The sequence below is a fragment of the Oncorhynchus mykiss genome, chromosome 2 (genome assembly GCF_057628025.1).
Source record: "Oncorhynchus mykiss isolate SJ-2025 chromosome 2, ASM5762802v1, whole genome shotgun sequence".
In the NCBI taxonomy this organism is placed as follows: domain Eukaryota; kingdom Metazoa; phylum Chordata; class Actinopteri; order Salmoniformes; family Salmonidae; genus Oncorhynchus; species Oncorhynchus mykiss.
The window spans coordinates 66,411,265-66,424,026 of record NC_143023.1 but is presented as its reverse complement, the minus strand read 5'-3'; the positions used below and the strand labels follow the sequence as shown (position 1 = coordinate 66,424,026).

The 12,762-nt window shown below is 42.5% G+C and overlaps 1 protein-coding gene across 2 annotated transcripts; it reads right to left on the bottom strand.

The window, feature by feature from the left end:
- Positions 1-30: 30 nt before the first annotated feature.
- Positions 31-11,233, bottom strand: LOC110494252 (beta-2-syntrophin). 2 transcript variants are annotated; one of them, XM_021569184.3, is made up of 7 exons: positions 10,282-11,233; positions 4,890-5,100; positions 4,442-4,649; positions 3,597-3,739; positions 3,216-3,412; positions 1,875-2,065; positions 31-1,760 (listed from the first exon to the last, which is right to left on the bottom strand). In XM_021569184.3, the coding sequence occupies exons 1-7, from the start codon at positions 10,997-10,999 to the stop codon at positions 1,668-1,670; spliced, it is 1,761 nt and encodes a 586-aa protein (XP_021424859.2). In that variant the 5' UTR covers positions 11,000-11,233; the 3' UTR covers positions 31-1,667. The 2 variants fall into 2 exon arrangements, with proteins under 2 accessions (XP_021424859.2, XP_090061712.1); XM_090205586.1 differs by having other exon boundaries at positions 4,890-5,119; positions 10,282-11,027.
- Positions 11,234-12,762: the final 1,529 nt, after the last annotated feature.

The following is a 12,762-nucleotide window of genomic DNA, read 5'->3' as shown; positions in this document are numbered from 1 at the left end:
ACTGTAATGATCAGACAACAAAACCATCTGTTACAGCTGGGCATTAACAGATTTTATTCTTATAGATATTTACATTTTAGATGATCATACATTGCATATATATTTGAGTGCAGGCTTGGAAGTCTAAAATTCTTAGCATGTAACAGGTTTGCCGCAGCAATGTTTCTTCAATGCTGTCCTGCTAAATGATTGTGTCAAACGCAAAGCTACCACAGATACATTTGGTTCAACACTCTTTCTTTAAAAAAAAATGCTTTGCAGTAACAGTACATTGTTCGAAACAAAATGGAAGAAAGATATAAACATTTTTTTTTTTAAACAATGTTTGACAGATCTGTATTGATACCTACAAATTATTAAAAGTACAGAGACTGAAGTGGGATAGAGTTCAGACATACAATTGGCAGCATCCACTAGGCACTTACAGTATCTGCTTACATATTAAGTCAAGCTGGGGGATCATGTGGTCAGGCAGGGTCCGAATAAGAGCCATGACATAATGTAGCAATCAGAGCCAGTGGTAACATACAGCATGATAAGCTTACACAGGGATAAAACAAAATAATTGCATCCTATTTGTGCTATTAAAAGTATCCAAAGCTTTTACTAACTGGACCTGAAGCCTGTTTTGAAGATGAGACAGAAGGCTAAGGCAAATGAGCCATAATGCAACTGAAATGACATTTTCCCAGATATCATAGTGCTGAATGAACATCTTTGAACGTTCTTTAAGTATTTTGCTTATTTTAATTATGTAATATGACCATGATGGAGTATACGGGCAAAAACATGACCCAGACCCATCAGGGACTTTACTGTGGATGCATATTGACAGTACATCTCATGTTTGCATGGTGTGTATGAGGAACTTCCACAGGAAACACAGAAAAAGAAGAGAGTAGAAAGGTAGAGAAGCTTAGGTATGACCTCATATCATGAACTCTAATAGAAAGACTTGGCTTAAGGCCAATGCAGAATGGAGTGGTAAAGGGAAGTGGTGTTCTCAGGCAGCATGGGACAATGGTTTGGCGGTGTGGCTAGCCTACAGGAGGGAAGGGTGTCTGAGGCAGGTAACATAGGGGTCACTGGTGTTACACCGTGATTTTGTAAATGCTCCAAAATAAGAACTTTTTCCATAGTCGAGTCATGCTAAACATAGGATATACATACAAAGAATAAACAATACAGAAATAACATGTTTACAGTATAAGAATAATACTATTGCTGTGCATGTTTAAGGCTTACTTTGCTTTAAAACCTATTAGCTTTTGAAGACATAACTTTTACACAATAAAAATAGCATTTATCACTACATGTAACAAGGCACAGTTGGCAATCCTGATTATAAATCATTTTAGATAATGTGCTAGATTATCTGTTTTTGGGTAACATGCACTATAAAGCCAACACAAATGCAAAAGTATAAACCCATTCACACTGGCAGTATGCTCTTGGTCATTTACACTCAATCAACAACTTGCAAACCCAATCGCATTTACACATACTTAGATTAACAAATACATACTCTGTTCTTCACAAAAATCACTCAATCACCTGACAAGAACAAAGTACATGCATAAAAAGAGCACATATACATTGGAACGCTTGTGATGAATGATGCATAGTAAAAAGAGGAATATTTGTTGATGTGCCTGACCCCAGCCTCTTCACGTCAGCAGGCCCAGACGAGACAGTTTGGCCGACAGGAAGGAATGAAGAACAAACACCACGGGCTTGGGGCCAGAGTGCAGGTCAAACACCTAAAAAGACAAAGACCAAATAAAACATATGAAACAGTAGATCAATCAATATATTAAAGGGACTATTAGACCATTACTCTCTGAAATGTACTAATGTGTCCAACATCGATGTACCATTTCACCCTCTGGACCTCCAAAGTCCAGGTAAAGGTTGCGGATCCCATCGTCTGTGGACATCTTGAGCTTCTCGAAGGGGTATCTGAAGAGCACAGTGCCCACTGCAGGCTCCCTTGACTCCCGGGTCACAGTGAAGCCCTTCTCATAATGAAGCGTGAGGCGAACGTCCTGCCTGTTCAGCATGCAACCTGAGGGACAGAGGAGAGGGTGAGAACTTTGTGTGTGAGTGTGTGTAATTGGAATAGTATGTGTGTGCCTGTGATAAGTCTGAATATGTTTGTGTTGCAGTCCACAGGAGGTTGGTGGCATCTTAAAGTTAACATTTTAAAGTTCCTCGACGTACACATCACGGACAAACTGAGACGGTCCACCCCCACAGACAGCGTGGTGAAGAATGAGGCTGAAGAAATTTGGCTTGTCACCTAAAACCCTCACAAACTTCTACAGATGCACAATCGAGAGCCTCTTATCGGGCTGCATCACCGCCTGGTACAGCAACTGCACCGCCCTCAACCGCAAGGCTCTCCAGAGGGTAGTACGGTATTCACGCATCACCGGGGGTAAACTACCTGCCCTCCAGGACACCTACAGCACCCGATGTCACGGAAGGCCAAAAATATCATCAAGGACAACAACCACCCAAGACACTGCCGGTTCACCCTGCTATCATCCAGAAGGCGAGATCAGTATAGGTGCATCAAAGCTGGGACTGAGAGACTGAAAAACAGCTTATATCTCAAGGCCATCAGACTGTTAAACAACCATCACTAACATAGAGAGGCTGCTGCCAACATACAGACTCAAATCACTGGCCACTTTAATAAATGGATTCAATAATGGTATCACTAGTCACTTTTAAATAATGCTACTGTAATAATGTTTACATATCCTACATGACTCATCTCATATGTATATACTGTATTTTACACTATCTATTACATCTTGCCTATGCCTCATGGCCATTGCGCATCCATATATTTATATGTACATATTCTTATTCCATCCCCTTACATTGTGTGTATTAGGTAGTCGTTGTGAATTTGTTAGATTACTTGTTAGATATTACTGCACTGTCGGACTAGAAGCACAAGCATTTCGCTACACTCGCATTAACATCTGCTTACCATGAGTATGTGAACAATAAAATTTGATTTGATTTAATTGGGGAGGACGGGTTCGTGGTAATGACTGGATCTGAATCAGTGGAACGGTGTCAAATATATCAAACTCATGGTTTCCAGGTGTTTGATGCCATTCCATTTGCTCTGTTCCAGCCATCATTATGAGCCGTTCTCCCCTCAGCAGCCTCCACTGATACAGACATACACATCCACTCACCAATGGAGATCTCCTTAATCAGTTCTGCAGCGGAATGCCCCCCCTGCACCAGCGCCCGGGTCCACGAGGACAGGTCCCAGTGCGTCTCCACCCGGAACACATGGGATTCAATGCCTCGCCCTGTACCTGTCCGAGTGGCAAACACCAGGTCTGCCCCCTGCGCCGGGGAACTGCGGGCACTGCCAGAGTGCACCAGTCTACATAGAAACGGGTACACACCAAACAAGGTCAGCTCATCGTTTGCTCCTCCCACGAGTGATCTTTATCAAGTTAAGTGATTCATAAGTTATGATAACAAAACGCCAACACATCTCAGTGTGAAAGAGGCAGAGAGAGATACAACCTACATTCTAATGCTGTCTGGCCAACCTGTTGACGTACCTTGTGGCGAGTAGTGGGTGTGTGAGCAGGGGTGTGGACCATGCCTCACGGTTCCATGGGACTGATTCAAACAGCAGGATATCTTTCTCTGTCAGTGCCATGACGATTGGTCGGAACTGGTGCCGCCCACCATCCAACTGGACCTACACCATAAAGAAAGAGAGACAGCATGAGGTGTCAAAGTGCTTATGGTGTCAAAGTGTCAAAGGTGTCAAAGTGCTTATGTCATTACTGATAAGGTTTTCCATGTCTGTTTGTGTAGGTGTGTGTGTCATGCTAGGTGGGCCCAGAGGAAATAGTTAATGCAACAGCAGCTTCCTGTGGTTTTCTGTCTCAAAGTACTTCCTGTCAACCCCCAACAAGGCCAAGTAAACAACCCTGCACAGACAATATCCATACATTAAACAGGCGTACCGACATTACACCACTACCTGCTTTGTGGACTATTTGCTGCTTTCATTGTGTTCAGCTGTTTCCCTCTTTTCCCTATTGTTCCAATTTCTTCAATGTTGTTCTCTATTGTTCTTTTAAATGATGTGTACCTATGCCAAATGCATTTAAAATAAATTCTGATTTGTTTCTGATTTGCACAGCAAAAGTACAAGACGGCACATTTAAAAGACTACAGAATATCACAACAAGCATACAGTGACCATCTATAAAACAAACTCTTTACAGTACACATGCAGTAAGGTACACGACTGAACAACAAAACAATACTGTATGTGTGCATCTGTACATAAGTGTATTTCACAACAGCATACAGTACTTTTTAGTATAATTTAGTTATTTCTAAATAATGTTTTGTTTGTGTAATTTATTCTGAAGGCCTATGAGTGTAGTACCTGTTCTGCCAGCCAGCTGATATGTTTGAGTTGGGGGTGTGACCCCGTGGTGATGGAGCCCAGGTAGGAGTTGATGTGGGCCAAAGTCTGGGGCAGCAGGGAAGCAATGTTGGTGTGGATGGCTGTGAACCAGGAGTTGGCGCTGGGGCTGTCCTTACAGCGCAGCACCACCGTGTGCTGGCCATCAGGAGAGTGCAGTTCCAAGAGCCTGTAGGAGTCAACAGTACTCATCATCATAGTGTCTAGTTGTGTCCATTTTTTCTGTTTGGTTTTAATTTGTAATTATATTTACTTCAAGATTACTCTGTATAATGAAAACCAATTTACAAAATGCAATAACTTATTAATTTCAATTATTAATTCTTATCATTAGCTTACTAAAAACATACCAAACCAACACTCCTCCTCTTTGTATTCTCTCTCACACTCACCCCCACGCAGGCCTTACCTGTTCTCCAGGTCAGGTATAGTCAGGTTCCTGCTGATGAAGCACATTTTGAGGGGGATGACCTTTCGGTCCTTGGCCCCGCTGTGTTTGGGGGACCCCGAGTCCTCACTGCCACTGAAGTTGGGGGATTGAGGACGCACCCCATCCCACGGTAGGTCTGCTACCAAGGACGGCTTCTTAAACAGTGGGGAAACCTCCCTGATATATTTCACTACAGAAACACAGAAACACTAAATAAACAGTGATTAAATATGCATAGACCTCAAGTTGTAAAAAAGTGTGTCCAAAAGAAACACAAGAGTGATCATATATTTCAGACAGTGGTTGAAAAAGTTACAACGCTCAATTAAAGAGTAATAAATGTTTTATAAGGACGTATTAGTCTCTTGTTGAGTTGCTCTGAGTTGGAGAGTTGGTGGGGCAGTTGTGTGCTTAGCAGGTCAGCTTCTTGGAGAATAATAGTTTTGACTGAAATCATGGATTCAGTTTCCAAATTTGGTCCCGTGGCCCATTCCACCTCACACATTCTCTTTCCCTCTCTCTTCCTTTAGTGCTCTGGGTCGCTCTGCTCTGACGGAGAAACTCAAAATGAGTAGCTGAAGAGACAAGGTCATTGTCGGATGTAGGCGAGGATTAGGCTTGGGAAAGTAATTGGCCCAAATATCTGCTAGTACAAGTATGGGCGGACTGTGTGTGTGTGCAATTTGACAGAAGGAGAGAAGTCATGGTAAGGCACTGGGCCAAGGATTGGAACCTATTTTCCAAGTCCCTGCTAACCACACTGCTCTTACTAACAGTGTCAGTGAATATGTCTGCTTATCCAAGTCTTTTGGAGTGTATGTGTGTGCATGCATGTTTTAGAAAGTGGCAGGCCTTCTGGACATGGGCCAGAGCATGACTAGAAACCACCTAACCCCAACCCTGAAGAGATCAAGATGGGCAGAGCTGCCTACAGTTATACAGCGCAATCCTGAGGTAGCAAAGTATACATTACACAGTGTCATATGTCCAATACACACAGCCACATGAAGTAGTGAATGACAACTCTAGATTCAATGTACTGAAAATATTCTGTAAAGATGCTCAGTCAAGACTTCCAGCCACAATATCACTGCAGTGTTCCAGTGTGGTTATAAATGCCATGGAACGTTTAAGTACAGGCTTGGTCTCGGTCTCATTCCTCCTTTCCCACTGTACTGTAGCTCTGGTACATCTTTACGGATACGCTTTAGCCATCACAGGTTGAAGAATAGGTGACTAAAGAACATGACACTGGCTCACACTCAGAGGAAAGATACATGTTGGAGGCTTACCACACCATCTCCATTTGTCAATACTCTGCTTGCTGTCCCTCGCTGGCGCTGTTTAAAGATCTCATTAGAACTGTTAGCTACCGTGCTGCTTTTAATTAGGGCAGTACACAGAGGTGTGTGTGTTTGAGTTTGAGAGAAAGAGATGGGACTGGATCCCTAGAGGTGCCATCACACATAGCTAGAGCTAATTTTTTCTCCTTCCCTCCATACCTATATGGCCACAGCAATGCAGAGGAATGAGACCGAGGAGGAAGGGGAGAGCTGGAGGAATCTGACAGACTCCAACTCAGTATTTGGCTGAAGGAGTTGAGGTTACAAACCCATGGTCTGTTGTGTACCCCTCTCCCTTCCCCATGGTTTGATCATGCACAAATTTGCTCTTCTCTTCTTGTAGACTTCACCCGGGTATTGCTTTGTGTGCCTGGCTACACCCCAGATCCTGACCACTGTTTTTCTTCTGACCACAATCCTCCTGTGGTTTGTCCAGCTCTACCTCCCTCTCCTCCCCATGAACGTCTTTCTCTCCTCCTGCCCCAGACTGTGTGCTGCCAGGCCTTTAATGAGAACAGTGTGTCAGACTCCACAGGTGGGGAGGGGGTTTGTAGAAGGCTCTGGAGAGGCTCCTTTCAAATATACAGTACCAGTCAAAAGTTTGGACACACCTACTAATTCAAGGGTTTTTCTTTATTTTTACTATTTCCTACATTGTAGAATAATAGTGAAGACATCAAAACTATGAAATGACACATATGGAATCATGTAGTAACCAAAACAAATGGTTAAACAAATCAAAATATATTTTCAATTTTAGATTCTTCAAAAGTAGCCACCCTTTGCCTTGATGACAGCATTGCATACTCTTGGCATTCTCTCAACCAGCTTCATGACGAATGCTTTTCCAACAGTCTTGAAGGAGTTCTCAACATTCTCAACTCTACATATGCTGAGCACTTGTTGGCTGTTTTTCCTTCACTCTGCGGTCCAACTCATCCCAATTGGGTTGAGATCAGGTGATTGTGGAGGCCAGGTCATCTGATGCAGCACTCCATCACTCTCCTTCTTGGTCAAATAGCCTTTACACAACCTGGAGGTGAGTTGGGTCATTGCCCTGTAGAAAAACAATTGACAATCCCACTAAGCGCAAACCAGATGGGATGGCGTATCACTGCAGAATGCTGTGGTAGTCATGCAGATGAAGTGTGCCTTGAATAATAAATAAAATCACAGCAAAGCACCCCTAGACCATCACACCTCCTCCTCCATGCTTCACAGTAGGAACCACACTTGCGGAAATCATCCGTTCACCTTCTCTGCGTCTCACAAGGACACAACGGTTGGAACCAAAAATCTCAAATTTGGACTCATCAGATCAAAGGACAGATTTCCACCAGTCTAATATTCATTGCTCGTGTTTTTGGTCCAAGCAAGTCTCTTCTTCTTATTGGCGTCCTTTAGTAGTGGTTTCTTTGCAGCAATTCGACCATGAAGGCCTGATTCATACAGTCTCTTCTTAACAGTTGATGTTGAGATTTGTCTGTTACTTGAACTCTGTGAAGCAATTATTTCAGCTGCAATCTGAGGTGCAGTTAACTCTAATGAACTTATCCTGTGCAGCAGAGGTAACTCTGGGTCTTCCATTCCTGTGGCGGTCCCCATAAGAGCCAGTTTCATCATAATGCTGGATGGTTTTTGCGATTGCACTTGAACAAACTTGGAAAGTTCTTGACATTTTCCAGATTGACTGACCTGCATGTCTTAAAGTACTGATGGACTGTCATTTCTCTGATTATTTGAGTTGTTCTTGCCATAATATGGACTTGGTCTTTTACCAAATAGGGTTATCTCCTGTATACCACCTCTACCTTGTCACAACACAACTGATTGGCTCAAACGCATTAAGGAAAGAAATTCCACAAATTAACCTTTAACAAGGCACACCTGTTAATTGAAATGCATTCCAGGTGACTACTTCATGAAGCTGGTTGAGAGAATGCCAAGAGTGTGCAAAACTGTCATCAAGGCAAAGGGTGGCTACATTGAAGAATCTAAAATATATTTTGATTTGATTAACATATGTTTTTTTACTACATGATTCCATATGTGTTATTTCATTGTGTTGATGTAATCACTATTATTATATTATATTATATTATTGTACAATGTAGAAAACAGTAAAAATTAAGAAAAATCCTGGATTGAATAGGTGTGTCCAAACTTTTGACTGGTACTGTACATATCTGGCCTAATTTTAAAAAAAGCCCCCCTTTGCTGCTCCCCTTCAAACACACAAACCTGCCCCCTTCCTCACCTCTGATCACCCTGACCTGGATCACAAAAGGAGGGCATGGAAATGAGTGGAAAGAGTGTATATATATCCAGTAGGTGGATCTTTTTTTACACAAACACTATGCACAAGGTGCATGCTGCTACACTGGTCCTGCAATGAATCCCACATAAACAAATATCTTAGCTAAGTAGGTTATACTCAGATATTTCTGTGGATATCCATTTCTGTTTACAAACACAAACAACTTGAGAGAGGGAAAGGAGGGCAAACGTGCTTGTTCCACTGATATGAATCAGAACCAGTAGTGTTACAACATTAACCTGAATTCACACTTCTATATGTGATGGCCCTTTTTTAATGCTTTGACTCATAGTGCATTGCATACTCAAGTGAAATGTTCAATGGTCAGTAAGTCTTGGTTTGTGAACAACATAAATGAACTAACTCTCTCTAATTGGGCCTGTCCCCATTTTATGACTAGAGTCTGTCTCATTGTACTGTTTTAATTATTCCTTTTAACCGGACAATGGTCTCCTCCTCTATCCACCAATAAGCAGGCAAACTAAACACAGACAGCCACGATCCAATTGACTAATGTTATTCAGTTATTACATTTCCATTACCGTGGGCTCATATTTATTAGGAAAAGCTCAATAAAGTAGCTATTGTATTTGTTAGAAACACAACATTCATGCCTGTGTGCCAGTTTCATGCCGGTTTTGGAAGCAACCTGGTTAAGGAATGTGAAGTCACTAATTGCCGCAATGTCTAGGGTTTATGTATTGTGTACATCACATAGTGGTCTGGAAATTGAAATCTAATTTCGACCTAATTTCATCCATCTGTGGTTAGGCCTATGGGAGTCTTCAGAGGATGAGGAGGAAAATGCAGACAGATTGGAATGGGGGCCCTTTTACTAACATCACAACTCACTCCCTGTCAGTCTAACAAACATTGACAGGGAACTGGCACATTCCTTAAACAAATTCCTAGGTTCCTCAGTGGAGAGACAGTCTTATTTTGAACTATTAGGCCTATTTGAGATGAGAAGCAGAAAAAAAATTAAGCCTACTTTATTTTGGGGTTTACAGTGAGACCTCATTTGACAGAATGAGACAAACTGTGTCACATAAACCAACTCTCTACACCCATAAAGGGTTAATTTCCAAAGCATTAAGCCTATCCACCACACAGTGCATTTCAGCCCCTGACCAGTTGTTTCCAACCCCCAGGGCTTCACACCAAAGTGCTCCAAAATCAATATAAGAGTACACAAACATGATAATTAACTGTTCTAGCCTACAATGACTTATCTAGAATAACCACTGCCACATACAATGTAGCTAGTTTTGTAATCACTGTTCTTACTTTTCTGTTTACAATAAGCCTAATGAGTCAGTGGCTGTGAACTGGTTACATTGTAGCCAGTTTGCTGTAGTCTGGCAATGTAATAGAAAGGAAACATTGTAGCCTAAAGCTTTGCCTGAATCCTGCCTAAATTTTTAATAATTGAAAAAGTATCCTGGGCATCAATAAATTCAACATACTGAATGTTAATCATCCAACTGGCTGTTCGTGATCTTCTTTTATTTAGGTCTGTGTCTATTTCCTGATTGTCAAAAACATGCTATACTTGGCCCACAGCTCCATAGTAGGCCTTCATCAAGAACGAAGCAGAATAAAGTTTTATTTTGCTATCAAGCGCACATTGTTTAGGGTAATAGGCCTGGTTGAGGCAGCTGTCAGAATGACTGGCCTTCTCAAATCCCCGCTATTGCGTTTGAAAACTTACCCTCAAGCGTAACCTCTTTCCCGGCCTTTTTTAGAGCCTGCACCGCTAGATCATGCGTAGCCTCCCTGAGGTCATTTCCATTGACTGACAGTATCGCGTCACCGACCCGAAGAGCTCGACTCTGATCTGCTGCAAGTCCGGGAAAGATCTTGGATATTAGGATGGGCATTCGGTTTTCCCGACCCCCCTTGATGCTGATCCCCAACCCGCCCGACTCTTGTTTTACAACTCGAACTTTACGCACAGCTTCCGATGCGCAGGATTCTAAATTGATGGAAGTTTCGCCATGCCTGGAACTGAAGCTAGATCTAGGACTACCGTAACTGGACCCCGGGCTGCCAAAATCAGAGTTCGTACCGTTATCACGATTATACTTGCTAGAGCCTGCACTAAAACCTTCGTAGTGACCCCTGTTGATTCCCCCGTGCGCTGGGCTACTGCTTCGTCCTAGCGCACCATGGTTCGGATGTTGTTCTGGGTTCGAGATTTGACCATGGTTCGAATTTCCCGACGTTAACCCTGGGTCGTTTCCGTTTGATATTCCATTTCGTAGGTCCGCTGAATTGTTGCAATGCAAGTTGTTCGCGTGCCCGCTTATCTCTGCTTCGGCCGTTAATGTGAAAGTCTCGCTGGTCAATTCGCCCGCTACCCGAATCCAGCGGTCCCGGAGCAAAAGGTCTAATTGACCATTTTTGTCCGCTCGTGTCCAGAGAGCCATCCTGCAAATCCGGGGCGGGTTTCAGACTAAACTCATTATGAACTTTTTCTTCTTTTCAGAGTGCGTACCCAAGCGCTAGCCTACCCTACATTTGACACACCCACTTACGCACAGATGGTGGAAAACTGAAGGGAAAACAGTTGCCTCTGACGGACTCTCTCCCTTATTATTGAGCGCGCTTAAACCCGCTGTCTGTGGCGTGAAAACTTGGAGCCAGACGACAGAAACAGCCAATACATTCAATAGTGTGTGATTGGACCTTTATGTTATGTTGACCAGTCCATCTCCCTTCTCACTATAGTGGTCTATTAGAAAGGGAAAGGGGAAAGTGGGATACCTCGTCAATTGTACAACTGAATGCCTTCAACTGAAATGTGTTTTCATCATAGGTACACTTCAACTATGACAGACAAAATGAGAAAAAAAATCCAGAAAATCACATTGTAGGATTTTTAATGAATTTATTTGCAAATTATGGTGGAAAATAAGTATTTGGTCACCTACAAACAAGCAAGATTTCTGGCTCTCACAGACCTGTAACTTCTTCTTTAAGAGGCTCCTCTGTCATCCACTCGTTACCTATATTAATGGCACCTTTTTGAACTTGTTATCAGTATAAAAGACACCTGTCCACAACCTCAAACAGTCACACTCCAAACTCCACTATGGCCAAGACCAAAGAGCTGTCAAAGGACACCAGAAACAAAATTGTAGACCTGCACCAGGCTGGGAAGACTGAATCTGCAATAGATAAGCAGCTTGGTTTGAAGAAATCAACTGTGGGAGCAATTATTAGGAAATGGAAGACATACAAGACCACTGATAATCTCCCTCGATCTGGGGCTCCACGCAAGATCTCACCCCGTGGGGTCAAAATGATCACAAGAATGGTGATTAAAAAATCCCAGAACTGAAGTCTGAAGTTTGCTAGAGAGCATTTGGATTATCCAGAAGAAGATTGGGAGAATGTTACAGATGAAACCAAAATATAACTTTTTGGTAAAATCTCAACTCGTCGTGTTTGGAGGACAAAGAATGCTGAGTTGCATCCAAAGAACACCATACCTACTGTGAGGCATTGGGTGGAAACATCATGCTTTGGGGCTGTTTTTCTGGAAAGGGACCAGGACGACTGATCCGTGTAAAGGAAAGAATGAATGGGGCCATGTATCGTAAGATTTTGAGTGAAAACCTCCTTCCATCTGCAAGGGCATTGAAGATGAAACGTGGCTGGGTCTTTCAGCATGACAATGATCCCAAACACACTGCCCGGGCAACGAAGGAGTGGCTTCGTAAGAAGCATTTCAAGGTCCTGGAGTGGCCTAGCCAGTCTCCAGATCTCAACCCCTTAGAAAATCTTTGGAGGGAGTTGAAAGTCCATGTTGCCCAGCAACAGCCCCAAAACATCACTGCTCTAGAGGAGATCTGCATGGAGGAACGGGCCAAAATACCAGCAAGTGTGTGAAAACATTGTGAAGACTTACAGAAAACGTTTGACCTCTGTCATTGCCAACAAAGGGTATATAACAAAGTATTGAGAAACTTTTGTTATTTACCAAATACTTATTTTCCACCATAATTTCCAAATAAATTCATAAAAAATCCTACAATGTGATTTTATGGATTTTTTTTCCTCATTTTGTCTGTCATAATTGAAGTGTACCTATGATGAAAATTACAGGCCTCTCATCTTTTTAAGTGGGAGAACTTGTACAATTGGTGGCTGACTAAATACTTTTTTGCCCCACTGTATAGGTGTATCT